The sequence below is a fragment of the Odontesthes bonariensis genome, chromosome 3, assembly GCF_027942865.1.
Source record: "Odontesthes bonariensis isolate fOdoBon6 chromosome 3, fOdoBon6.hap1, whole genome shotgun sequence".
NCBI lineage: Eukaryota > Metazoa > Chordata > Actinopteri > Atheriniformes > Atherinopsidae > Odontesthes > Odontesthes bonariensis.
Window position 1 is genome coordinate 39,490,534 of NC_134508.1, and position 27,012 is coordinate 39,517,545.

The 27,012-nt window shown below is 40.5% G+C and overlaps 1 protein-coding gene across 2 annotated transcripts in view; it reads left to right on the forward strand.

Moving 5' to 3' along the window:
- The window catches only part of flnba (filamin B a), a 65,610-nt gene that overhangs the window by 16,213 nt on the left and 22,385 nt on the right, over window positions 1-27,012 (forward strand). For both annotated transcript variants that reach the window (XM_075461799.1, XM_075461800.1), the window contains exons 2-24: window positions 5,266-5,375; window positions 5,496-5,631; window positions 6,874-6,971; window positions 9,736-9,883; window positions 11,221-11,339; window positions 11,429-11,503; window positions 11,637-11,799; window positions 11,884-12,084; window positions 12,182-12,319; window positions 13,822-13,948; window positions 15,338-15,474; window positions 15,615-15,808; window positions 15,938-16,051; window positions 16,424-16,567; window positions 22,256-22,379; window positions 23,279-23,439; window positions 23,547-23,637; window positions 24,159-24,313; window positions 24,940-25,057; window positions 25,179-25,258; window positions 25,378-25,563; window positions 25,903-26,217; window positions 26,459-26,552. In XM_075461799.1, the coding sequence (XP_075317914.1) occupies window positions 5,266-5,375; window positions 5,496-5,631; window positions 6,874-6,971; window positions 9,736-9,883; window positions 11,221-11,339; window positions 11,429-11,503; window positions 11,637-11,799; window positions 11,884-12,084; window positions 12,182-12,319; window positions 13,822-13,948; window positions 15,338-15,474; window positions 15,615-15,808; window positions 15,938-16,051; window positions 16,424-16,567; window positions 22,256-22,379; window positions 23,279-23,439; window positions 23,547-23,637; window positions 24,159-24,313; window positions 24,940-25,057; window positions 25,179-25,258; window positions 25,378-25,563; window positions 25,903-26,217; window positions 26,459-26,552 (3,228 nt within the window). The remainder of the gene's footprint in view (window positions 1-5,265; window positions 5,376-5,495; window positions 5,632-6,873; window positions 6,972-9,735; window positions 9,884-11,220; window positions 11,340-11,428; window positions 11,504-11,636; window positions 11,800-11,883; window positions 12,085-12,181; window positions 12,320-13,821; window positions 13,949-15,337; window positions 15,475-15,614; window positions 15,809-15,937; window positions 16,052-16,423; window positions 16,568-22,255; window positions 22,380-23,278; window positions 23,440-23,546; window positions 23,638-24,158; window positions 24,314-24,939; window positions 25,058-25,178; window positions 25,259-25,377; window positions 25,564-25,902; window positions 26,218-26,458; window positions 26,553-27,012) is intronic.

A 27,012-nucleotide genomic window follows, 5' to 3' on the forward strand; every position in this document is an offset into this window, starting at 1 on the left:
CAGCATATCGTCACATCTATTTTTTTTTTTTTTTTTTTTTTTTTTTTTTTTTTTTTTTTTTTTTTTTTTTTTTTGCATTTTCTTTGAGGCTTAGAAAAAAAAAAAAATCTCATGTTACTGGGTCATCTGCATCTTCCAAAAAGAACCCTGGTGATGATTAAATTCAGCTCATGTCAAATCATCTCCGGGCTCTTTACGGTAAAGACTGGAAGGTGATGATGTCAGACACATGGACGTGTGTGCACAGGGTTTAACTTCCTCCTCGCAGTGTGTTGAGTGACGACAATGCTTGTAGATGATCTGAGATCTGTCTCTAAAAGCTACCTGCTGAGTGACTGTTTTGTGTTTTGTTTTTTCAATTTGTGTTTTCAGTAGCCATAAAGTGTGTGTGGTGGGATTTTATTCACCTTCTATTCAGCCTCGGGGGGGGGGGGGGATTAGTGGGTGGGCTGTTATGATCTCACCACTGAGGAATTTGTTTGTACAATGGGACACGCACACAGTAGCTACACATCCTGTTTACCACTGCAGGTGCCTCTTGACCCCTTTCTTCCAAATCTTCCCCTCGGCTACTCGTCTTAAACGTTCTGTGTCAGCATGATATTTTCTTCTCATTGACCCTGATGCGACATTAAAGGCTATCAAGAGATTAAACCTTTAATCTATCATGTTGTTTTCCAAACTGAGTACAGACATCCCAGTATTGTTTCCTCTGATCTTTCCAGCAGCCACTGACACCTTCCTGTTTATTACATGGACCTCATTACAGTTTGGAAACTTGTGTTTTTCTGGATCTGAAGACCTCTGGCTCGTGGCATATTTAAAGCAAATGCGTTTGGCCGTCTCTTGTCTTTGTTTGCAGTATCTCACAACTTCCATTGTTTTTGGAGCATGTTTCAAAGAGTTTCCTTTACAGAAGGTGCGTTCACTGACCCTTGTTATTTTGTCATATGTAACGTTATGCAACACGTCATTAACCCCACATAGACCAACAGTAGTAGACCTCTTCTTGTGCTGTGTTTGTATGATTATTTGTTATTTTGGCTCATCTTTAATCCCACATTTATTTCCCTCATTAGGCCAAAACCCTCAGTCTGTGGGCTTATACTGTGCAGTCGTTGCTGTGCTACAATACCAAGAGCATTTCCAGTTTTCAAAAGAGAAATTTTAATCAGAAATCTGACTCTGCAAAGGGAACTGCAACCGGAACCTCTACTCGTAAGATAAGTCCTTCAAATGTAGCCTAAATATCCTCATGAAACCAAAAAAGATTAGATTTGATGGTATAAGGTCCTTCATGTAAAACAAATGTTTCACTCACCACTTCATACAACATTTTACATAAATAAGTGGTTGAACAACCAGAACTCTTTGCATTTCCTGTCTTTATTTAACCCAGGTGTAATTTCTGTTCTGGGTTATCTCTGGTTATTTGTCAGTTTGGTGAATCTCATAATGAATAACTGGACTGGTTGGAGTCAGTTTGTTGTTAGTTTAGTTCGGACCACTGGGCAGGTATTTTTGGAGTCTGCTGCTGGCTGATTATGTAACTTCCTGTGCTGGCCAGGGTGTGCCGCACTGATAAGGGAGGCGTTTTGTTCCAATTCACCTTTACACACAAATGCACGTCTGTCTATCTCGCTTTCCATTTCTCCTTGTACACATTCAGGCTTTCTTTGTCCACGCTAATGCAGACCTAAACCCCCCGGGCACCATCTTCTACTTTAGTGACCTTGTTGTCTTGGTATTGTTGTGTCTCCAAGGCAACAGATCAACAGTCAGCAGGAATAGTGGTTCACGGAGAGATTCAGCCTCCATTTATCAGTCTTGGATCTGGACTGAATTAAATGGAGACCCTTTGTGAATGCATCTGTGGATAGATATTTTCCTGAATGAAAGAGGATGTGACTTTAATGTTTTTGGGAGGGGGAGATGAGGTGAACCTTTCAATGGGTCCTACATGTTGGTGCTACAGTAGGTGTAGAGGAGCACATAAAGGGACACTGGATCATGGATCAGTTTTCAACTAACTCACTCTGGAATGATTCAAAGGGGGTAAAAAGGGACACATTTAATTCAAATAAATAACTGGATCAGTGATCAGGCTGTTGGGATTGAAAAGGGGTAAAAGTGATGTATGAGTGGGTCACATGAGGATGGAGGGGCTCAGAGGGGAGAGATCAGGCTGTAAGGAAACAATGCAGCAGGTTATTAGAGCTATTAAAGCCTCCAACACACTCTTTATCTGCCACATACAGAAAGTCTCAACACACACAATTAAACTCTTCACCCTTATATGAACAATGGGTTGCTATGGTGATAGCCTCATTACCTTAAACTATTAACCATAATGTGCACATATGCATGCAGAAACGGCTCGGTAAGCCTTTAGATGTTTAGCCGACTACATGTTTTGGCTGAATGTCTAGTCTCATGCTTCACAAGAGTTTTATAAACGGAGCAAAAACTGTCTGAACTGAGTTATAAAAATGTATGTGTTTAGGTTTTGAATCCTTGAGATGCAATTGGTGCAAAAAGTTGCAGCCAGGTGACCCCATCATTACTTGGACTTCTGCAGCTGGTTATAATGGGTCAAAAGAAAAATGATCTGCCTAGAGGAACAAAAGTGCAATTTTCAGCCCTTTCTTGTATATTAACTTAACGATTTGTTAGTTCCTGTCCTGGTTTCCATAAAGAAAGGAGCAGCTTTTGTGTGACTAATCTGTCAGTAAGCTGAGTGAGCTCAGCTGTGGGTGGGTGTGGGAGTGAAGGCCACTGACGAGTGCTGCTCACTAACATGTTTGCAAGATGTGACACACACACACCCACACACAGGTGTGGCCTTACAATCTGGGTGTGAAAGAAAAGCGAGACGCCATGTAGGTTAAGGAGAAATGAGGTGTAAAGAATACAAAAAGGTGAGACTGAAGGGGTTTGCGGAGGAATGAGGATAAATGGAAAGGAAAAAAAAAAATCACTGGGCAAAAGATAGTGGTTGAGGATTAGGAGTGTCATAATCAGGATGTTACAGCCACTCTGTCATTCCCGTGTGTGTGTGTGTGTGTTGGAGTATTGCCTCACCAGAGGTGAGGCAGCAGCCTCCAAAGCTCCACCTAAACCTGGGTTGCTGAAACATGTTTGTAGCAAAGTTGCAGCTTCTCTGGGTGGATCACAGGATTTCTCACACTGTGGGGACTCGTATCTGCTGAGCTCACCGATAAGCGGCTGGCTTGCAGCAACATCGTTGCACAAGCAAGCAGAAACGGTCAGTCGGTTTTTAAAGGAGAAGGCACAATTGCCTCATTCAGGTGATTCATCGCTCACATCCGCTTTGCAGAAATGAATCGGACCTGCTGATTGTAGTGATGTGTAATAAGTTGAGATTCACCTGTATATGAAACCTTGAAATCATGTTGGGGATTTTTTTAGCGCTCTCTCAGGAGAGAGCATTTTCTTAGTGTTGGTGCTTGAGTTCCTCTTCATGCTCATTAAACCTGCACCTATGTTTAATGTTCCTTTCTTACACATTTTAAGATGAACTGGCTTTTGTTGAAGCTGGAATACTACTAATATTACATTCATCTGGATGATGTTTGGTTCAAAGCAAGTCGCATTAGTTTGGCATTTTTATGGTGAAACCACATACAAATGACTTTGTTTAGATTATCACATTGTCAGAAATGCACGCTTAAAAATCTAAAACTAATTCTGACCAGTGGGTGCAGTTATAACACCAGTAACAGCTAGCTGATCCCAGCAGTCATTTAGCACTGAACTAATTGTTGCTATGAAACCGCAGTAATGTCTGACTGCTGTAGAAGAGTTTTAAATCCGTAAGATTTCTTAAATAATTCAGCTTTGTTTTCATATTTTCTCTTTGAAACCATCTGGGTGCCAGATGTCTCAGATCCTTTTTTGTGACGTGTACAGTGAAGGAAAAAGAATACAGGTGGAGAGCAGCAGTGTCAATGTTTTGTTTGGAGGGAAATGCGTGAATGGCTGCGTTTACTCGTCATATTTCATCCAACTCCTTTGAACTGCACTGCTGAAATTGACTTCATCTATTGGATACAATGCTCCGTTTGTTTTGCTTCATTTTTCAACTAGATCTCATCCACCGACTGAGTTGCATAACCAACATGGGTTTAAAGTGCTCATACTCTGGTTCAAGTTTCAGCCTTTTGCATCCAAACAAAAGGAAGAGGGTTTTTTTTTTTTTTTTTTTTTTTTTTTTTTTTTTTTTTTTTTTTTTTTTGGGGGGGGGGGGGCGTTTATAGATCCACGGGGCATTCTTCAGTGTCTGTCACTTTATCACATTTGAGCCAAAGTGTCAAAGATCATTTATGTCTGGACCTACTTGCTGAGTTAGGCCATTTGTAATGTTTTTAGTGTTGAAAGAGATTTATTCGGACCACATGTATCCCCACTCCTGCATCTCTTCTGGAGACGGAGATAAAAAAAATTACTGTTTTGTCTGCTTGGCTCTGAACTTGATGTTCTGCAGTCGTAGATTGGCCAATATTGTCGTGTCCTTGTGTCTATTTGTTTGTGTGCATGTGTGAGAGGCACCAGCTGGTACAAGTCTGATTAAGGAGAAACATTATCCAGCAGCACTTTACAGATATTGCCATTTAACTTCTTTTTAGACTGTTTGGAGCTGGCTTGAGCTCAGGGCTTTTCATCAGTATCTGATGTAAAGTTGGCAGGGAGGATGTGAAATAAGCTGATCTGTAAATATTGATGTCAGTGGATGAATCTTATTGACTGAAGGAACTCGCTGAACACATTAATATCCGATCTTGTCTCTTCGTCCTGTGGTTTCACATCAAGGGTCGGTTCACATCGATGCACCTCACGGCTTTAGCATCAGACTCATGGATTCACTTTGACTTAGTTCAACAGATCTTTCTTTATTCCCGTCAACCCAACAGAATGTAGCTGCTCTCTTACCAGGTCAATGGATACAAATGACAATAAAGTATTAATAGTGAAATTAAAGCTGTAAGCTTAAACGGCTAGAAAACGATGTATAAAGAGGAACAATGCAGGACATGATTTAACAGGTAGCTGGAGTATGTCCTGGAAGTGGGATCCTTTGTGAATAGATGTCACTTGGATTTAATTTGTTTTTATTAAAGTAAGATTATAGATTGGATCATTTGAACAGATTCCTTTGTATTAGAATAAGCTGCAGATATGACCACCAGTTCTGTCCATCAGAGCAGTCTGAATCTGACCCGAGGTCTGTCTGTTTCTCTCCTTCAGACTCTAAAGCTATCGTAGATGGGAACCTGAAGCTGATCCTTGGTCTGATCTGGACTCTGATCCTGCACTACTCCATTTCCATGCCAGTCTGGGAGGGTGAGGATCAAGAGGTAACGGCCAACAACTTCCATGTCACTTCTGCCCACAAATGCACCTGGAAACAAAGATTTAACTGTATTTATTTTTTTAACTCATGTTCAGGAGCTGATTGTGCTTGCTTTTGTGCTCAGGCTGAGTCAAAGACGCCTAAACAGCGTCTGCTGGGCTGGATTCAACACAAAGTTCCTGACCTGCCAATCAACAACTTCAGCCAGGACTGGAGAAATGGCAAGGCGCTGGGAGCACTGGTGGATAGCTGTGCACCAGGTATAAAGTTTAACTGTGAAGCAGAGGCTGTCGTACTCGCCCAAACAGGTTTTATATGGAAAAACTGAACACCGAGGCAACACCGGTGACAAATATTAATCACTGTTTCTTACATGATGCCTGAATCAGCAGCTGCACTGTTTATTTTTTTTTCCCTCAATGCGGATGCTGACACTGAGATGCAGTTGGCAGTTTTTTTTTTTTTTTTTTTTTTTTTTTTTTTGTTTTTTAGTGCACACAGATAAAACTAATGAGGTCTAATACTGCAGAAAGCCTGACCTTCATGAGGGTTTTAATGTCCAGTTGCACTTTACTGCATCAGTGAGCTGCGAGATCTCCTCTGTCCTGGAATATTTGTTCCAATTTAAAAACAAATTTGAACAAAGCTAAAAATTGTGATAATCAGGTTAAAGGGCAGATATGAATATTAAAAGCACACAGACGGTTATTTTTATTTTTTTTTTCCTAATAAAACTGAAAAGTTGCATGAATTGGAACCAAAAATAATCATCTCAGCCCATCTGCACGGTGTGCAAGGCCTGCTGCACTCGTTTGAACCAGATAAGATGGATGAGCTGATAATTATTTTAATTCAACATGAACTTCCATCTTTTTTAGGTTTAAAATAAAAGGGAAAGAACCAAAATCGGGGCAAAATTTTTATTATTTATAATCACTTTTTTAAAAAAAGATACATTTTCATGTTTGGATTCTTTTTCTAAATTAAGTTTGAAGCTTTTTCTGTCAGATTCTTGTCTCTTTTTTTTCTACACATTTTATTAGAAAATTAATAGAACTTCATAGATCTGAATCTGAAAAACACAATATCTGAAAATTAAGAAAAAAAACAATGATTTTAAAAAATATGTACAAGTGAAAATTAAAAAAAAAAACTTCGAACTTAAATAAATGATTGCCATGATTTTCTTTTCATACTTAATTTTTCAAGTTCATGATCAAAACTTAATTTTGTTTCAGTCTATTTCTTGGATTACAAATATTTTTTCAATTGAACATATTTGCTCTGAGTTGGCTAAATAAGAAGTCCCAACAGCAGCATGTTTGGTCCATAAGGAGGATAAAAATCACCAGACTGTTGGTTTAAGACACTTCTGTCTGTTTCACTGAGTTTTGTCATGTTGATGAACTAGAAGTCTGTACGTGAAACTTCAGGTTGTTGTTGCAGTGTTCTTTAGCAGGGCTCATAACGCTGTCTTCACCCCCACTTTCTGACTCTTTTAGGCCTGTGTCCTGACTGGGAGACCTGGGATCCAGTAAAACCAGTGGAGAATGCTACTGAAGCCATGCAGCTGGCTGATAGCTGGCTGGGCATCCCGCAGGTTAGTTTCCCTCCTGAGGTTGCTCCACAGTGAACTTTAACCTTTTATTTATTGCTTTGATGGCATAATAAAGTTATTTGGGGTTAAACTTTAGGTAAATCTTGAATATTTTTTTTATTTCTTTTTATTAAAAAGCACTCGTGGTGTAGAAGCGACATGACGAATTGATTTTAAGAAGTTTTTCTGTTATTTTGAGTATTTTTGTCAACATTTGGTTTTAAAAGTTCAGACATGGAGGAAAAAAGTCTCCCAACTAATGAGATTAATTAAGGAAAAAGCTGTAATACATTTGAGTTCGACATATGACACAACAGCCAGTTGGCAGTTTGTAGAGGAGTCAAAGTCGCGTTCTAGGATCTATAAATGATTTATTTTATAGCCTAAATAAACCTTGGATATCATTGTTGGTTCATTCCTCCGTTTATTTTCATAAAGTCGAACATAAAAACTTTATATGGTGGTGTTTTACCTTAATTTACAAGCTTTCCATAGTGGTGAATGCTGAAGCGCCATGAGTTCAATCACCTTTGTTTTCTGAACTGGTTACTATAAACTTGCTTTGTCTGAACCATTCCTGACACAGTTTAGAGTATATGGGCTACTTCAGGGTATCGGCTAAACAACTGAGGACCCAATAGAAAAGGTTCTACGAACTGCAATTATCTGCAGTACTGACGAAAACAAAAATTATGACTTCATCCTGTAGTTATAAAAGCTATGAAAAAGTTCCTGTGGTCCAAAAGCGCCAAATTAGTCCTACTGCCACCACATTTGATTATGGCATCTTCTTGTATCACCGGATCAGTATCAAACTGACCTCGTGCATCCCGACTGCTCTGTCCTGCAGAATTCCCTCTGCAGTGATTATTTTCTCCAAGAGGTCAAAGTTGACCTGCAGTATGTCTCACACAGACGGTGTTTGGTTTCCTGTTTGTTTTTCACATGCTTTTGTCTGAATGCGACCCTCGGATTCAACAGCTGAAATGTTTTACTGTGAATTATGTAAGAAAAGACCCTTCCTAGGAAGTAATTGGTAAAGTTATGTCACCTCTGACCCAGTTGGTGTTTTTTCTTTGTTTGGATATTTTGCATAACAAAGCTATGAGGTACCATACAAATGTACATTTGGATATGGATTACACTGGATAACCATCAAAGGATCTTAAAGAATAACGGGGCTGATTTTTCTCAGAAATTCATGCCCTGCCCTCATCTGAAACACAAATAGTTGGTATCGGTCCCTCTTTTAGACACAGCTTTCTAGCTAGTCATAGTTTAAACTGACCCAGGTTGCTAAAAACGTTTCTGGCACACACGCACTGAGGTTTTTGCTAATGGCTGCTGGAACATTGCCATCAGAAATTAAATCTATCCACTGGTGTTTTATGTCCTGTGAGGCTGTGGGTCGATGTAACGACTGGGTGGCAGCAGCTTGTCGGTTACATCTGAGCCAGCTGCATGTCTGAACGGCTCACTGAGACACATTTTCAGACTTGGATGTCCTCCGGCAAAGTCGAAGCCACTTTAGACACACAAATATGTGCAGTCAAGAGCAGCAAACATGTTTTTATAACATTCCCCTTTAAATGACATTGCACTATGCAGTTGTACTTTTCAAGACTGCATTATTTTAGTTGATTTAAAAGAAATATATATTTCCTTCCTCTGATGCGTTTCCGATAAAAGAAAGCTTTCCAATGATTAACTGTAATTCCCATTTCAGTTGCTTTTCACTTGTTTGGATGAATTTTAAGCCTGAATTTGAATAATAATTCATGCAGTATAGGTGCAAAGACAGAAGTTTGGTTTCTTATCCTGCCTGTTTTCATGGATATAAATGGAAGCCTTCATTCATTTATATAGTAGCAACTTGTTCCCACTAACTGGAAAAGCATCCTTCCCTAAGTTTACTAATTCAGCTCCACTTTATCACCTAGTGTCAGCTGTCTGCTAATGCTCTGCTGGCTGAATGAGGGGAAAATCTCTGCTTCCAGGTCCAGAATGTAGTGGAAAGACTGAAGCCAAAAAATAACTGCATTATTGCTCATTCTTACGAGAACGGATGTTGACACATCACAAGTATAGGTTGTACTCGTAGTTCTACTTTGACTGAGTTACAATCTGAAATTTATCCCAGTGAAGAAACATAATGAAGCTTTTTTTTTTTTTTTTTTTTTTTCTTCTCTGAGCCTTTTGTGAACACGACACTGGCTTCATCTTTTTGCATATGTAATCTTGGGAGTATTTTGTATTTCATGATATCTCAATGTAATATACATATACCATGAGTGAGTCATTTGGCAAATTCATAAATGGACAGAACATAGCATTTGGGGAAGATCCTGAGCCCAAATCGGTCTTTTGTGTTGAATGCACAGCTGTATCTGCCCAACATGGCAATCCACCCACTGGAAAATATGACAACATCAACCAGTGGCCAACATTTATCAGGTTGCATCACATTGAGTTGGTAAAACAGGCTGAAAAACCTTACACAAATTATATATATATATATATATATATATATATTTTTTTTTTTTTTTTTTTAAGTTATCATATTATGTACTATATTTGCATGAATGAAATTGATCATTCAGAGATGGTATGAGGGGCTGAGGTACTTTAAAACTGATTTTTTTTTTTTTCTAATAATCCATATGTTTCTCTGGCATTGGAGTGAAAATAAATTGAGGAAAAAAGAAAACTAATATTTGTTTTGGCTTTGCAGCAGTCCTGAACTTTTTCTGCTGGTGTGCGTGTGTAGGTGATCGCTCCAGAGGAGATCATCGACCCCAGTGCGGACGAGCAGTCTGTGATGACCTACCTGTCTCAGTTCCCCAAAGCCAAACTGAAGCCGGGAGCACCACTCAAACCCAAACTCAACCCCAAGAAGGCCCGTGCATATGGACCTGGTAAACTCGCACAAACTGTTTCTTTCTATATTCCCATGGGGACACTCCTTTGACATAATGGAGTCCCAATCTTAACCATCACAACCTGACCTAAACTTTTTGGACTTGGATATGGACTTTTTTTTTTTTTTTTTTTTTTTTTTAAACGCTGGTGTGCTTCTAATTTTAAGTCCCCAACCCAAAAAACTCTCCTACACAGGCGGCCTCACACAAAATGCAATTAAATGTCAAGTCTGAAAAGTTGGATAATCGAAACAACTGGAAAAGCCAGCTTGACAATGTGAGGAAGTGAGCTGCTGTTAGTTTTGAGTTTGGCTCATTGTTCACACTGACACACACAAAGCAGTGGTAAGGTTGTATTTACTTGGTAATTCTGAAAGGAAATGCTGGGAATGGCAGAGGCAGCCTTCACACATTTATCCAGGCAACGGATTCAAAATGCCAAAAAACTCATTCTCTCCACAATTTGAGTTGTGGCAGTTCTGCGTCTCACCTCGGGATCAAGAAGGCAGTGGTTTCTCGCCTTTGACCGTGTTCAGAAATTGATTGACTATTATAACTTACACAATTTCCCACCCAGACTCCAAAGTGTTTTTAAACTGCTTGTTATTGTTGTCATGGTTGAAACTTTTCTACTCAAAACCCTGTTGCCTCGCATACCAACGCTCTAAAGTTCTCTACAGGACAGTAGGTGTAGTTGAACCAAAAGCTACTGATGAGCTCTTACAGAATGAGCTATCAGAACAAAGATGGAAGGCAAATTCTTGTTATAACTGAGTAAATCATATCGGATTCATGACGGAACCTGTTCAAGTAGAAAATCCATGAGCATTAAAACTGGTTTCATATCGGCATTAGGTTTCAACTGTTTAAGCGACTCTTGAAAAATAAACTTTCAGGCCGACAGAGGCTGCAAATTTCTGATGGTAGAAGGCGGATACTGCTTTTTTTTTTTTTTTTTTTTTTTTAAAAAAAAGCAATTTTACTGTAAAACTTTGATGGTTGAGTTTGAAAACATTTTCTTTTGTATTGGAGCAAGGTAGACCTTCCCACCATCGACTGTATCACAAAATGAATAAAAAGGTAAACACCGTTGCTGTGGGAAATGTAATCAAAGCACAGTTCAGCAGGATCTCTTTGATGCACACACTTGCTGTGTGTCACAGCTCAAATCTGATGCTGAAGTATAAATCAGAACCGGCGCTCCGTCTAAAAGCAAACGCCCGTTAACCCCTTGGTTAAACTCATGTGTGCAAAGGGTTTTAAAACTGACTTTGAAGTTCTGTCTCCAACTGAATCTCTCTTTTTTTGTGTTGTGTGTGTGTGTGTGTGTGAAGGCATTGAGCCGACGGGGAACAGAGTGTTGCGACCTGCTGTGTTCACCGTGGACGCGTTCAGTGCAGGTCAGGGGCAAGTCACCGTCTACCTGGACCATCCAGATGGCACCAGAGAGGAGGTACACACCTGAACATCTTTCACAATTGGCCTGCAGTAATGTATTGTTTCAAACTGCTTGAATATTCTCATTTCATTCATGTTGATTAGCTGATGGCAGAGCCTAACGAGGGAAAGAAGACGTACAGCGTCACCTACATTCCTCAAGTCACAGGAACTCACAAGGTGAATTAAAATAACTGAGCTGGTTTTGATGCATTTCAACTTTTTAAGACATGAAAAGGCTCTGCACCTTTTGAAATGTAGTGACAATCTCTTAAGTTTGAATCATCTAACAGGGTAATTGTCCGTTCTGTAGGTGACGGTGTTGTTTGCAGGCCAGGAGATTCCAAAAAGTCCCTTTGAGGTGAATGTGGACAAGGCGCTGGGCGACGCCTCCAAAGTCACAGTGAAAGGCCCAGGAGTTGAACCTGTAGGCAACATCGCCAACAAACCCACCTACTTCGACATCTACACTGCAGGTGAGGGGAGATGATGCACTGCTTCTCAAATACCTCATATTTTTGTTTGATGTCGTAAACTAAAGTTTCTTCTTCTTTACGTAGGTGCTGGCACAGGCGATGTGACGGCCATGATAAGAGACCCTCAGGGCCGGCAGAACAGTGTGGAGGTCATGATTGAGGATACAGGTGACAGCACATACCGCTGCACCTACCGGCCCACACAGGCTGGGCAGCACGTCGTCACAGTCTCCTTCGGAGGGGTGGGAATCCCAAGGAGCCCATTCAATGTGGACGTGGGACCTGGTCAGTTGGTTGCATCCAACATCCTTCGCGTCACTTAATCCTTCGACTGAATTAATTGCAGCCTGATCACATGTGCTTTTCTCTGGTTCTCTGACAGCCTGCATGCCGGGCGCCTGCAGAGCGACAGGGCGGGGGCTCCAGCCGTTGGGGCTGAGGGTGAAGCAGGTTGGTGATTTCAAGGTGGACACCAGAAACGCAGGCAGTGGAGACCTGAAGGTGCTCATCAAGGGGCCCAGTGAGTAAAGCTTACACTGTAAAGGCTTTGTATCGTGTAAAAGTTTCACCTTGTGATGGAATGCAGGATAGCCTGGGCGAAAGCCGACTGTTGACTCTGTCAAACAGTCTGGGAAAACCCAAGAGGAATCCGTTTCCATGGAGGGCGGGACCTTACCCAGCAACTTAAATTCATTGGAGTAACGGAGTTCCCTTAACCAATCATAATGTTTAGAAATGACGTTGGTTATGCGCCGAGGTTCATGCTTACTCTCGCGAGGCTCTAGCTCGCGAATCACGCTTCCCACATCCGCTTTCATTATACCGGTACCATTTGATAATCAAACTTTTCCCAAAGCCAGTTGGAAGGAGAGCTACGACATCCTTGCCACTAACAAAATTGACGAGGCATTCTCCTCTTGCTCTCGTTTTAATTGTGTAATGATCTCCAGAGTTGAGACAACTTCATGGATAGCTTCTAGCGTTCTTCCGTCGCCATGTTTATTTCCGCTGCGGTTGAACTACAATTATATGGACTCCGCGTGTGAGTTCTGCGTCACCACTCACAACTGTTTGCTGATTGGCAAAACACTGAGCGAACCGAGGTAGGGGGATTTGGCCAGACTATGTGCGCAGCCAAAATCTTTGGGCGGAAGTACGTAGGATGGCGTTTCCAGGCTAAATGCAGGATATTTGTTTGAGGTATCTGAGGAGCGTTGCTGTCCTCATGACTCGATCTGTTTTTCTTTTCAGTGATGAATAACTTGTGTGCTTCTGATACAGTTCAGTCTCGGAATATTTGAACACTAAAACATTTTCTTTACTTAAACATGGTTTTAAAATGCAGATTTTTATTTTTCTATTTATTTTTCTTACCTGGGAGACTGAAAGAGGGTTCATCAACTTGGAGTCTCTTGTCTGCCAGAGGTTCAACCATTGCTCTGAGGCACATTTACATCACAGTAATGGTTTCCTCCTTTGTGATGTTTTGCTCAACTTTTTACTCATTCAGTTGGTGCCATCCAGTTCTATTAGGATGGAATCAAGCTATTGACTCTGCCATTGCAGAAAGTTCCACTTTTACCTTCAAAAACTCCCACGTTATCTTCGCGATATGTTTTGAATCTGTCAGACTGAAGCTCTGACTGTAGATACTCACACATTCAGGACTTGATCCAACTGTTTCTGTCTCGATAAACACAAGTGATTCAGGGCCACTGGAAGTGGTGCATGCACAGGTTTTCCATCAAATCTAATTCTTCTGCTTCACTGAAGAAGAACTTACAAAAGAAGACCCCGGTTTTGGATTGGGTAGATTCAAATTAAAGTGGAAAGTCGACACCTTAATCCCATATTTACTTTGTAATTGTAGTAAAAATGGCTATAGAGGATACTACACTCCGTGCTCATGCCTTTTCCTCAGATGAGTAGAAACTCTCCTAAAAATATCCTTTAATGTCAATCTTCCAGGTCAGACGTATTGTGTTTAAAGCAATAAAGCATGTTCAATGTGTGTTCATTCAGAGGGCATCGAGGAGCCGATGAAGCAGATCTCCAGTCAGGACGGTGTGTTTTCCTATGAGTATTACCCCAGCAGTCCTGGCAAATACACCGTTTCCATCACCTGGGGGGGTCAGCACATCCCAAAGAGGTGAGGAGCACACTTTGGTGTGGTGTTATCTCATATTACTTCATCTGATCTGATTAGTTGGATCGGCAGAGGAATTAACGCTTTAAGTATGGATGTTGTCTTCTAGAGGTTTGTGAATATTAATGTTAATTCAGGGACTTCTTCAGATTTCTGAGAAGCCACATTTGCCCCAGCAGTAGTCGTACTTGTAACCTGTGCATCAATATTTAATGAAACTCATGTGAACACTGGGCTGTTTAGTTGTAATCCAGAACGGAACATTACCAAGATAATTTACAATGAAGGGGTATGCTTTGTTTCTGTTTGACAAAGCATGTCGGAGGAGTTTTTGGCATAGGAAATGTGAACTACAGTCACTGTGCAGCCTTTGTCCTTAACATTTTTAACAGGATAGAATATTTTTTCTGTTTGTAGCTGCGTAAGTGGTTACCTTTGATAAACAGGATGTTAAAAAGGACTCACAGATGGTCAGCTAATCTTAGCACTCGATATAGACTCGTAGTAACTTAAAACCACTGAGACTAAACGTAGATCTCCTAGTTGTGGTGTTGTTGGTCCTGTAGCTTTGCTCTGTGGCAGCAAAGACTAAATGAAAATGGTGAACAGCTGCTTTGTGGTGGAGTTGAGAACATTGAAGTTGAATAATGGTGTCCTGTGCAGTTTTTAGCTATTCGTAATTATTGACACTTCGTCCTGGTTCGCGCAAACTTTCATTCAATGAACACTTGTTCAGTGCGTAGCATCGTCTCCAGAGCTGGTGCGTTGTTGGCTTTTTGGAGGACTTCACATCTCTCTGTCTTCTTTAAAAACATGGCCGCCTGCAGAGGCTCAGCGCCACAGATGGATGCCTCCATGAAAGTATGAAACTGCTGTTAAAGCCTCAACTCATGCTGCAAGAGTTAATTACGATGTAGATGTTGTCATTTGCTACATTATTACAAAGGTGGCTCTTCCCCCCCCCCCAACTGAGGAGTCATAAATGTAATTCATTTGTTTGCCCAAGTCTTTGCTGTAGCAAGTTAGAAAGTGCAAACAAACACATAATTGTCAGTGAAAAACAAAATAAGAGCCTTGGGAGTCTGAAGTGTCTGGTAAATCCCAACAGGCAGTTTTATTTGGTGTGAAGGTGGTTTCCATCTGAGGGCTCTGCATATGAACACACATGCTCCTAAAGCCGACGTTACACTGAGGTTTATGATTTGTGTTGACAACCTAGTAGGTGAGTTTATATTTGAATTCCCCTTTCTCTCTCTCACGCACGCACACACACACACACACACAGAGTGCCACACATTTTGCATACATGTTGCTTCATGACTGCAGCAGCTACACAGCAGTGGCTTATTATTTCACACATTTTGACCTTCTCCACCGCCTTTGTCTCATCAGTCCATTTGACGTGGTGGTCGGTTCAGAGGCGGGGCCTCAGCAGATAAGGGCATGGGGGCCTGGCTTGGAGGGAGGCATTGTGGGTAAACCTGCCACCTTTGTAGTGGAGTCCATCGGCCCTGATGCAGGGGTCCTCGGTGAGTCGTTTTTCACTGACCACCATTCATCAGTCCTGGTCTACTGTGATTTTTCTTGGATCAGTTTCAATAAGAGTTGAGACAAGTTGAACAAACTTAAATTCTGATCTTAGAACCACTCTGACCTGCTGTCTCCCCAGGTTTTGCCATTGAGGGTCCTTCTCAGGCTAAAATTGAGTGCGAGGATCAAAACGACGGGTCATGTGATGTCCGTTACTGGCCAACAGAACCTGGCGAATATGCTATCCGTGTGACCTGCGATGAAGAGGACATTGAACATAGCCCCTTCATGGCCTATATCATTCCTGATGACAACACCAGTAACCCAGACAAGGTCGCTAAGGCGATGTGATGAACCCTCAAAACTAGGGTTCTGATATTTGTTTGGATTTGGTTTTCTTTTGATATACAATCAAAAGGTAGTTCGAATGGAAGGTAATCGTTTCTGGTTTCATTGTTTTAGGCCCAGGCTTACGGTCCGGGGCTTGAGAAGAGCGGCTGCCTGGTCAACCAACCTGCCGAGTTCACAGTCAACGCTGAGGGTGCCGGGAAAGGACCTCTGAAAATCACAGCACAGGTTAGAGGCTGAAAGGCGCCTGTTCTGTTACTACATGCTCACGCTGAAGCCAACAGGGTTTGTTCTCCAACAGAAAAGGTTCATAGCTTCTCAGTCTCTGCTCACACGTGGAGCTGAAAGTATGTTTTCTTTCACCAGCATGCAGTGGGACCATCTTTGAATGTTGACTCTCAAAATTTATTCTGGAGCTGATGGGAGCAAAGTTGTTTGGCTGCTTAGTTCTTTGTACCATTTAGATATAGTATTTTGAAATATTCACTATGCTTGTTTTTCTACATTGAGCAAACCAATTAAATATTTATTTTCTTTGGACGTCTGCTTTTCATTTCTGTAACTTTGACCAATTTAAGATTTTTTGTGTCTGTTCATCAGGATGCTGAGGGACTCCCTGTGGAGGTGAAAGTAAGGAGTAAAGGTGATGGGCTGTACCAGTGCTCCTACATGCCCGCCTCCCCTCTCAAACACACCGTGGCCATCGCCTGGGGAGGAGTCAGCATCCCTAACAGCCCCTTCAGGGTAAGCAGCCAATCGCAGTACCCTGTTACCACAGGAAGAGGCATTGCTCTGCTCAAATATAAGACTCTGCTTGAGGCAGAATCCCCCAAAGATTACCAGTCAGAGCTTTTAGTTGAAGCAGGAGGAATCAGAGTTTTAGAGTCAGAGCTGACTATTCGAGAGGAAAGTTTCAAGAAGGTGGAGGCAAAATGTTCAGATGGAGGCAGAAAAACTAAGAAGCCTCTGATAATTATCACTACATACACTGAGGAGAGGTACGACTCTTAGCACACCAATCCTGCACGGAGGGATACTCAATCTTTTATAAAAGAAATGGCTCTATAATTACTAAACTTGGAGCACAAATGGCTTGGAGTTTGTTTGCATAAAACAGATAAGTTACAACATGTTAGTTACTGAGCTTCAGAAGTGCTGATAAGTGCACTGTTAAGCTTGTTTCCCAGTGTTTACGGTCTTTACACTAAGCTGAGCCAACCCTATGAACCCAGCTTTAAGCATGACATGAGATTGATAAATGTATCCCTGTAACAAAGAAGTCGAGATGCAGTAAGCTGCAGCGTAACTGCTCTCAATCTTGCACAGGCCCTCTGCTGACAACCAAAAAAAATGTGCAAAAACACAGGTTAATATTGTTAGTTTATATCTTTCCTTCAAGAAAAAGAATACATTTCTATATGACAAAGTAAAACTTTGAAATAAAGTGTTATCCAGCCAACTAACCAGGTCTGTTCAGAAGAGGCACTGCCAGTATTAACATCTGCTTCTATCAGGATTTAACTGGTGTGATAATCAAATGTGTAATTAAAGTTGGCTGAACAGCTGCTCTCAGCATCTAAGACATTATTCCATCCCTGATGTTTCTATGTTCCACAAGCGCATCTCATATTTTGTTGCTTCAAATCATCATGAAAATGTTTCTGCCTGTCTGTAACATGCAGAACATGAACAAGTGTATTTTAAATGTGTAGTTAATGTTTGTTTGAGTAATATTTGCATTTTACATGTAATATTTCCAAAATACTAATTCCCACCACTGTATTCTGTCTGTGCACCTTTTTCCTCTAAATAAGTTTTTATGTTGACTGCACTGTAATCACTGTTCATGCGTTTTATTTATCGTTTGTTTCACTTTTTGTTTTGATCTGCACGAAGGTTTAACTCATCTGAACTTCTGATCCCAACTACAAACCAGCATTACACTGAATCCCATCATTGTCACTTTAAACTACAGATGTTTTGCTCTTGGATTAAAAGATTTTGCTTTAAAAGCACCTAGATCTATATTTGCATGAGTTACCTGATCGACATCCCAGAAGTCAGTTGAGTTATTTACGTGAGGTGAATGAACCTCAACAGATGCACAACTTAACCAACTACTGCCTAATTTAGCTTAACTACTAAAAACTCAGGGTTCTGGTGATTTTTACAGTGATTTAACAGAGGAACTTTTATTCATTAACCTTTTAACCAGGCTGATTATCTGGAACTCTTACAGATTAAAATAAACTCGGTTCTGCACATTGAGCCTTTAAAATGACTGGACATGGAAGTAAGTCAAATATAGGTTACATGCAACAACAAGAAGAAAAGGTTATAATACACATGTTGAGTTTTGCTAAAGAAAATATCATTTGTACTATTTTCCAATCTTCATGGTTTCAGAAGGACAAACTGCATTCAGTTTAAGAAAACAAACTGTGGCCATGTACCATTTTAAAAACATACTTTCTAGCTTAAACTTTTTCTTTACTCTTTCAACCCTCATTACTTTTGGTATTTTTGTCTAATACGTTTAATATAAAAGCTTCATCAGCGACTTGGGAATCAAATTGTTCATTGACCCATTTAAACTTTATTATTATTATCATCATCATCAGCTTGTTGTTGGACAAGCGGTGAGTGATTGTGTTTCAGTCGGTGCAGTAGCGACTTGGTGTCTTTCCTGAAGTGATGGATTTAAGGAGTGTGGTTCAAACATGTTAAAGCCCTCAGGTGAAGTTTGTTTAAAAAAATAAAATTTGGATCCAGCCACAACTTACATGAAATTTTTACGAGGTGAGATCATGAGAAAAAATTTGAACAAGTGACAGGTGTGTTGGAAGATAAAATATGTGCATGTATGAAATATATTGGGCTCAAAGAGAAAGCCTACACCCAAAGATCTCTTTAAAGCAGTAAGGCTGGTCCCAAACAACACAGATGAGATGGAAAATCTAAATGCACGACAGTGACAAGCATAGTGCCAAATTGGTTTGTGTGTGTGTATATATATATATATATATATATATATATATATATATATATATATAAAAATAATAATAATGAGGACCGAACAGGAAGGAAGTCCATGCTGGAGATGAAATGGGCAAAGTGCAGGCAGCAATACGGTCCAAAATCCAAACGCCAAGCAAGAGGGATTATCCAAGATCAGGCAACGGGGAGAAATACATAAGTCATGCTTATCATGCAGAAACTGGTAATTAAAATGCAGGAATTACAAGTACAAAGATGCAACAAGTGAGAACTGAAGGGAGTGTATATGCCGGAGGATTAATGACTGATGGCAAACAGATGTGGAAGGTGGGAACGGAGCAGCGGGGTACTCGGCAGAACTCGGAACAGATCCTAAATAGAAAAGTAACAATAACTGAGGTTAAACCTGGCTTCAGTATAAAACAAAGTGAGTGGACCACTGGCTAAAATGGAAGAAAAGAAATGATGAAAATAAAATTTTTGAACACAAATTTTCTGATGTTCCGCTTTCCAATTTGGGAAGATTGTGAAGTTCAGATGAGTCGAACTTTGTTTTTTGTTGTTCCTGTTCAATGAAACCTTTTCACTCGCATCTATTTTAATGATGATTCTCTGTTCCTGTCGTAAACATTGAACATGAAATTATCAGTATGTGAAACAAACTGACAATGGTGTCTGACTTTGAGGCCTGAAGAGAACCTTTTTGACCCATGAACTCATTTTATATTCATTTATGATTAATACAATAGATTTTTCCATTTTATTTGATATCAAGTGTATTTATTAACAAATTTGAGTGAAAAGGTTTTCTTTGTACAGTTGATTTTCATTAACAAGACCTCTGTGCACGATAACATCTTTAATTTTGTGCTTTTGCATTCATAGTTTGAGTTTTAACTTTTTTATTCATTGTTTATCAGCTGCCTTCCAGTCTCCCCGTTAGGTGTTCATGATTTCGCCCACACGGCAAATAAGTCTCATGAGAAACTGCAAACAGGACTCAGATGCACTGTGTGGATATGTTTGTGCATCGTTCAGGAATTTAATAATGGTGCCAACAGAAAGCAAGAGTTGGCAGACTTTCTTTTCTGTAAGAAAACCGAGGAGCTGCTCACACATGACAAGTTTTCAGAGAGATTCTTAAAGACTATTCAAGACTATTGTATGATGCAATTTTACTGCATTGAAGTCTGGTGCACTGTTACATAATTTATTGCTGAAGTGTTTGCAGAGACTGATTTCTCAGGTATTTATAAAGGTCCACAGATCATTTCAAGACATTATGACAAGTCTGCGCTTGGTAAAGAACTGTTATATCTGGCTTCCTGAGACTTTGAACTCAGCAGACACTTGACTGCACCTTTCTTTGCTTTCTACCCATCGACTGAATCAACACTCAAGTCAAACAGTCACACCTGCTGGTTGCACTGCTGGTAACCTACAACAATGTCTTTCTGTTAATGTTAGGACAAGAGATGCAAGGCGCCGCTGCTCTGCAAGTAAACATGTAACTGCAGAAATGCTTTGCAGATTAAAAAAAAAATTAAGTTCTTCAGTTCAGGCTGTAATCTATAATTGAATATCGGTTATTAGCAGTGATGGCTCCGCAATGACTAAATCTATGAAAAGATTTCATGATGAGTTAATCTCTGGAGACGGTGTTCTAGTTCTTTTAAACTCTTCCTCATTGAAGCAATGATCTCTTCTGTCGGTGTTTTAATCAGTTTCATTATGGCTGGTTGGTGCCAACATGTTAAAAGTAAGCTCGCAAAACCCAAAGGTTTGCACACATTTGGCCAGTTAAAGTTATTTTCCACTTTAGAACAAGTCTGGAAGACGGCTGATGAACTGAAATTAGCTCAGAAGGCTCAACAAGTTACAGAAGAAAACTCCTCAGATTGGCCTCTAGATTTTGTTTCAGGAGTCTGATTTTGATTTGTGTAATGTTAAAATCTTCTGGAATCAAAAGCTTCAGAGGCAAAGGTCACACCTGAATTTAATAACTAATTTCTGCTGCATTTTTAATCTTGTATTCTTTGACAAATGTGTAACTAACATGTTGACTGAAGCGCATTAATGCCTATTCCAAAGTCATTTATATACTAACTTTAATCATTTGAGGAAGTAAGGATGGTTTCAAATAAATTCTGGCATTTTATTAAAATCTTTTACCGTGTTTGGTTCATTAATTCTATCCAGATCAGGACTTCCGTGACCTGGATGCTTTTATTTTTTTCTCATAACTGGATAAACCCTTTAAAATATTGTAAAATTATATATTTTCTTCAGAAGACTGTATTTGCATTCCAATATTATAGTGGTGAAGACTTTTTATTAAATTTTTCACATTGTATGGGGAGCACAAACAAATTATCCAGAAACATCCACTACTGATGACCCACAACTCAAGATGCTGTTTTTGCTCTCATGCTTTGTGACCTTATAGTGGGACCCCAAGACATTTAGTTTTTTTTTTTTTTTTTTTTTTTTAATATACGGAGACAAACGGCAGGAAAGATAAAATAACTTGAGAAAAAATGCATCACGTTGACCTCGAACAGTCACTGCCTTGACTCGTTCTTGTTTAGATCTAAATTCTTCATTCAGATTTATTCAGGAATTACCACTCTTACCAACTGTTCATTTCAGTTGGTATGTTAATGTGATTAAACATTTGCAGTCAAATTACTGCAGTCACAAGTCCAATCACGCCTACTGTTACAGTTACATAGACCCAGAAGTAAATGAATATATTCTTGCATATTACATTTATGTAGCAGATACTTTGACAAGATACTGAGCTCCCAAATGTGCTCTTCAGCTTTGATCAGTCTGTGGGGTTCAGTATCTTGCCATGGGGCATTTTGATAAGGGAAGTGGGAAGATTCAGTTGAAAGGGACACTTGACCTCCTGAGCTACAGGAAATGACCACGAATGATGGTGTACATCAAAAGTTTTTTTTAATTGATAAATTCATAAAAATGCTGCCAGCTAAATACTTTGTTAGTATAATCCCAAAACTAACAAGCTAAAAGGGACACATTGCTGCCTATTATTGAAAATTCAGGCGATCTTTGGTCAGCTAAGATTTTCCCTCTCGTGGTTGTATCCTGAGGGACAGAATGGCCGAGTTAAGCTATAAGGGTACATGTTAACATATTTGGAATAAGACCGTTTAGATTGGTATGATCAGCTTTTATACAAGCATGAAATGTGGGATGAGAGAAGTTTAAGTTTTAACATGTGTTAAGACATGATAAAAGGGGAATGAAAAATGTCTCCAGGATTGAGCCATGTGGGCCTCCATAGTACAGTGTTTACCTTTAGTTCTGTTTTTAACATCTTATGATCTGAGGGAGGAAACCCTCCATGCTTCATACTTTAATTTAATTTGTTTTAAACTGAAAACTGTAATTTCCTGTTGGTGTTTGTAGGTGAATGTGGGTAAAGGCAGCCACCCGAACATGGTGAAGGTGTTTGGTCCTGGAGTAGAGGGAACTGGACTAAAGGCAAACGAGCCCACACACTTCACTGTGGATTGCTCAGGAGCCGGAGATGGTAACACTTACGCATACACACTTAAAGCAATAAAGACAGGAAAACACACATTTTTAATTTGTTTCCACTGGAACGTATTTTAAACGGGCTGCACACTTGGCCTCACATACTCGGTCACCTTCAATATAAACTGTGAATGAGACTCTCTCACGCGCGCGCGCACACACACACACACACACACACACACACCTTTTCCTGGTATGCCCTGATGATGTCAAGGCAGAAACATCCCAACAGGAAATTTCATCACCGCGACCTTCCTGAGCAGTGCAACACACACCCTTCATCACCTACCTACACAAGTACAAAACTACATTGCAGCTAATGCATGCTTCCTCCGAAACCCCCAGACATGCTTTTGCTTCCCAACACAGACGTGTAACTAACCGCTGACCTACATGATAAACTGAAGCTGCTGCTTTAAGAGTGGTAATACTTTTTGAGTCTGTTATAGTATATTTTTTGTAGTTCTTGCTCTTGAGTTGAGATTTTGAATTAGACTTGTACTGTTGTCCATTGGAGGTATTTTAAGTTGGATATTTCGTGTTTATTATAAAAGACAAATAAAAAGGTGCAAAAACCTCTTCTACCACCTCAACAATCTTATTTCACTTGATGTGAGATTTTTGTGCTACCTGCACTGTTATGCTATGTAAACATACTTGTTCCAATTGTCAGTTTCTGTTTAAGTTTCTTGCTTCACCCTCTCATACTCTGAATTCCTGCCCTTCATTGTTGCTTGCATAACTATGAAAGGGCAGCATCCCAGCTGGAATAAAACACAAAAGCCATCTTGCTACTCTTTGAGGCAGCCAGTGTTTTTTTTTTTTTTTTTTTTAACATAACACAAGTGCAGAAAATTCAGAGTTAAAGAATATTGTGTGAATGTGTTCAAATAGGTGATGTCAGCGTGGGTATTAAGTGCGACGCCAACATGGTCAGTGACAAGGAGGTTGACGTGGACTTCGACATCATCCCCAACGCCAATGATACTTTCACTGTGAAATACATCCCCCCTGCTGCTGGAAGACTCACGGTTAAAGTCCTCTTCACAAACGTGGTACAGTCTCGCTCACACAAGCTGAAAGGTTTCGGTTTTAAAATCTGGACCACTGTGTTTAGATTTTGGTACGCTGATTTTATTTTTGGTGAACTTGTCATACACAGGAAGTTCCACGGAGCCCCTTCATTGTGAAAGTGGAGCCGTCCCACGAAGCATCAAAGGTTAAAGCAGAGGGTCCAGGACTGGCTCACAGTGGTAAGTTCACATGACACTAGACACCAAAATGGGACCTAGGAACATGCTTGCAGACATTTCCAGAGTGTCTCTCTGCTCTTATAAACTCCTGATTCTATAACCGCGGCATCATCTGACAAAATCACCATTCAAGTAACTACAACACGACGTCGTTGCAGTGAATTCAGCTGTACTTGGATCTCTCACAGAGAAAGTTGAAAGCAGCCGAATGTGTCGAACAGTCGACAGAGTTTCAGTTTGCATGTATGCTGGGACGAGGAACGATGGTCCAGTTAAATGGCCCAAGCTCGACGCAACGGTGCTGAATGGAAAATTTACTATCATTCATTTTTCTGGAGACTTGCTCTGAACAGAGGCAGACCTTTGTGGTTCGTGTCCATTCCACTATGAGTGACACACACAAAAATGTTGAATATGAGCAGAAATGCAAGTCACCTTGTGTGATATTTCACAACTGTTTTGGTCACTGTGTTGTTATTTAAACATAGCACCTTGAATCTCTTTCTCTCCTACCTGTCCAGGTGTAGAGAGCGGGAAGCCGACCCATTTCACAGTGCTGACTAAAGGAGCCGGTAAAGCTCCGCTCGATGTTTCCTTCTCTCCTCCCGCAAAAGAGTTTGACGTTATCGACAACTACGACTATTCTCACACTGTCAAGTACACGCCTGCACATCAGGTATGATGGACGTAGACCTGCCATTTATACAATATACATGTCAAATTTCCATCTGAACAAGGCAAAGGTGTGCAGTACCAGTGAAACATTTGCACTCATTAAGAAACTAAACTGGTACTCTACTGGCACACACCATATACAGTCCATTCTAGTTTAAGAGGGTTTACAACTGTCAAATACACAATCACGCTGCAAATGAACACATTAAAAAAAATCTAAATTTTAGTAGGTTAAATACCATGTAAAATATGCACAAGCTTAGGAGGCAAAACCATGCAACCGTTCAACAGGCTCACCTCATAAATCCTGAAGATCCTCTTACTGGAAATAGCCCTACATAACGCTCCAGTTAAGGTATCCATCAAGGATGTCATTAAAGTGTGGAAGGTGTGGTTAACATGAACCAGCAACTACAAACTGTCTGAGTAAATGGCTCAGCCCTGTGTGACGCAACGGTATTTGAAGGGCCAAAAGCCTTAGAACCTGTTCTTTGAAGGAGCCCCGATCAAACTTCACATAAGCCCCAGAACTAACTGTGGAGATGCTGTTGGTGTTTGCATTTACTCCTTCACCAGCTTCTGGCCCGATGGTATGAACGGAGTATAAATTACTGTCTGTGTCTGCAGGGGGAGATGACCATTGTGGTGAAGTTTGGAGGAGATCCCATTTCCAAGAGTCCTTTCACAGTCGGAGTTGCTGCCCCTCTGGACCTGAGTAAGGTCGCTGTGGACAGCCTGAACGGAAGTAAGAAACCTTTTCACCCTCTGTGGCTAACAAAGTCTGAAAAGGAAAAATCCCACCAGAAAAAAAACCCATTTTATTTTCATGATTTAAACAGGAAGTATCTGACTTTAAATTCTTTCAGGAGTGGAGGTTGATGAAGAGCAGCAGTTCACTGTGGACACCACAGGCGCAGGAGGTCAAGAACAGCTGGAGGTGACAATGGTGAGATGCCGCATAATCGTTTCATCTAATTATGAAAGATTCACAGGAAATAACAAACAAAAAACTTGTTGGAACGTTTCTCTCTTCTGTGTGTGTGTGTGTGTCTGTTGGTGAATTAGCTGAGTCCCAGCCAGCAAGCAGTACCTTGTAAAGTGGAGCCTCAGCCCGGTAAAGCAGGTGTTCGTTTGGTTCGTTACACCCCGAAAGAGGAGGGGGTGTACACTGTCAAAGTGTCCTATGATGGACACCCTGTACCTGGGAGCCCCTTTCCTGTGGAGGCCCACCTGCCTCCAGACCCCAGCAAGGTAATGGCTTTACTTGTGTTCCTTTAAGTTTTGATTCTTTCTTTTAGTAACTTTTCTTGTTTATTTTCCTCTTATTAGATCAGCTATGGTTTTTATTAATTTTTTTTTGTATCTAATGTCTCTTTGCCAATCTGTGAAGACCAACATAAAAATGAACAGAAAACAATCTGTAAACTGTAAAATTTACTGGAATATTGAGCCCATTTCCACATCCTTAATAAGACCCAGAATTGTTTATTAGAGTTTAGGTTGTCTGATTGTTTTAGACCTGAAAAAATTTAAATGGGTCAAAAAAAATAAAAAAATTGTATGATTTTAAAGCTGGTCTTGTTGTTGCAGGTGAAGGCCACCGGCCCCGGTCTGAAGGGAGGTTTGGTGGGGAGCCCGGCTGAGTTCACCATCGACACAAAGGGTGCCGGCACTGGAGGTCTGGGGTTAACGGTGGAGGGACCGACCGAGGCCAAGATCGAATGTTCCGATAACGGTGACGGTACCTGCTCTGTCTCCTACCTGCCCACCGAGCCTGGAGACTACCTGGTTAACATCCTGTTTGAGAACGTTCACATCCCCGGCTCGCCGTTCAAAGCCGACATCCAGATGCCGTTTGATCCATCCAAGGTGGTGGCCTCAGGGTCTGGCTTGAAGAGGGCCAAGGTGAGGATGTAAAGAAGGTGATATATTGTGTAGCAGATGCTTGAAGCCATACAGACTCAGAAGACACGTTTCACACATTTTCCATTGTTTAAGGTTTGCAGACTTTAAACAACAGTCATGTTGTTGCCTCCTCTTCATTGTTTTCTTGCTTTTGGTCCAAATTTGACTTTAAGAAAATGTTTCCCTCTTTGCAGCTCAACTGTTAACAGTAATCTCATCCAGCTTGTTTATCTGTGTGTAGGTTGGAGAAACCAGTGTTGTGAATGTGGACTGCTCTCAAGCTGGACCAGGTCAACTCAGCCTGGAAGCAGCACCAGACTCTGATCTGGGTTCAGGTAATGCCAACAAAGTTAATTCATTACAGTTGGATTAATTCATGTCTTAGTGTGTTAACTTGCATATTAAAATCCCAGTTCTCAGTGTCTCATGAGAACTTAACAAGGTTATTTATACCCCGGAACCTCCTGTTTCTGAACACTTGTAAATGGTGTTTTCTACTTTCTCGTCTTAACCACTATGATCCGAACAGCAAATGTACAGAAACCTGTAAAATGTGTTTACTTTGATAGAATCCACGATACTGTAGCATGTAGTCAGAGTAATGTTTCTGAAAATAAGGGTAAGATGTTATTCAGATTTCAAAAAGAGGAATAAGATGTGTGTACTGGTGCCACCTCATGGGACCATTTCATCCTTGATTCATGTGTCAAATGACTGATTCCACTTTTATACTGATAACTTCATGATATATTCCTGTCTACAACTTATCTGACTCTTCATTGCTGCAAGATTTCA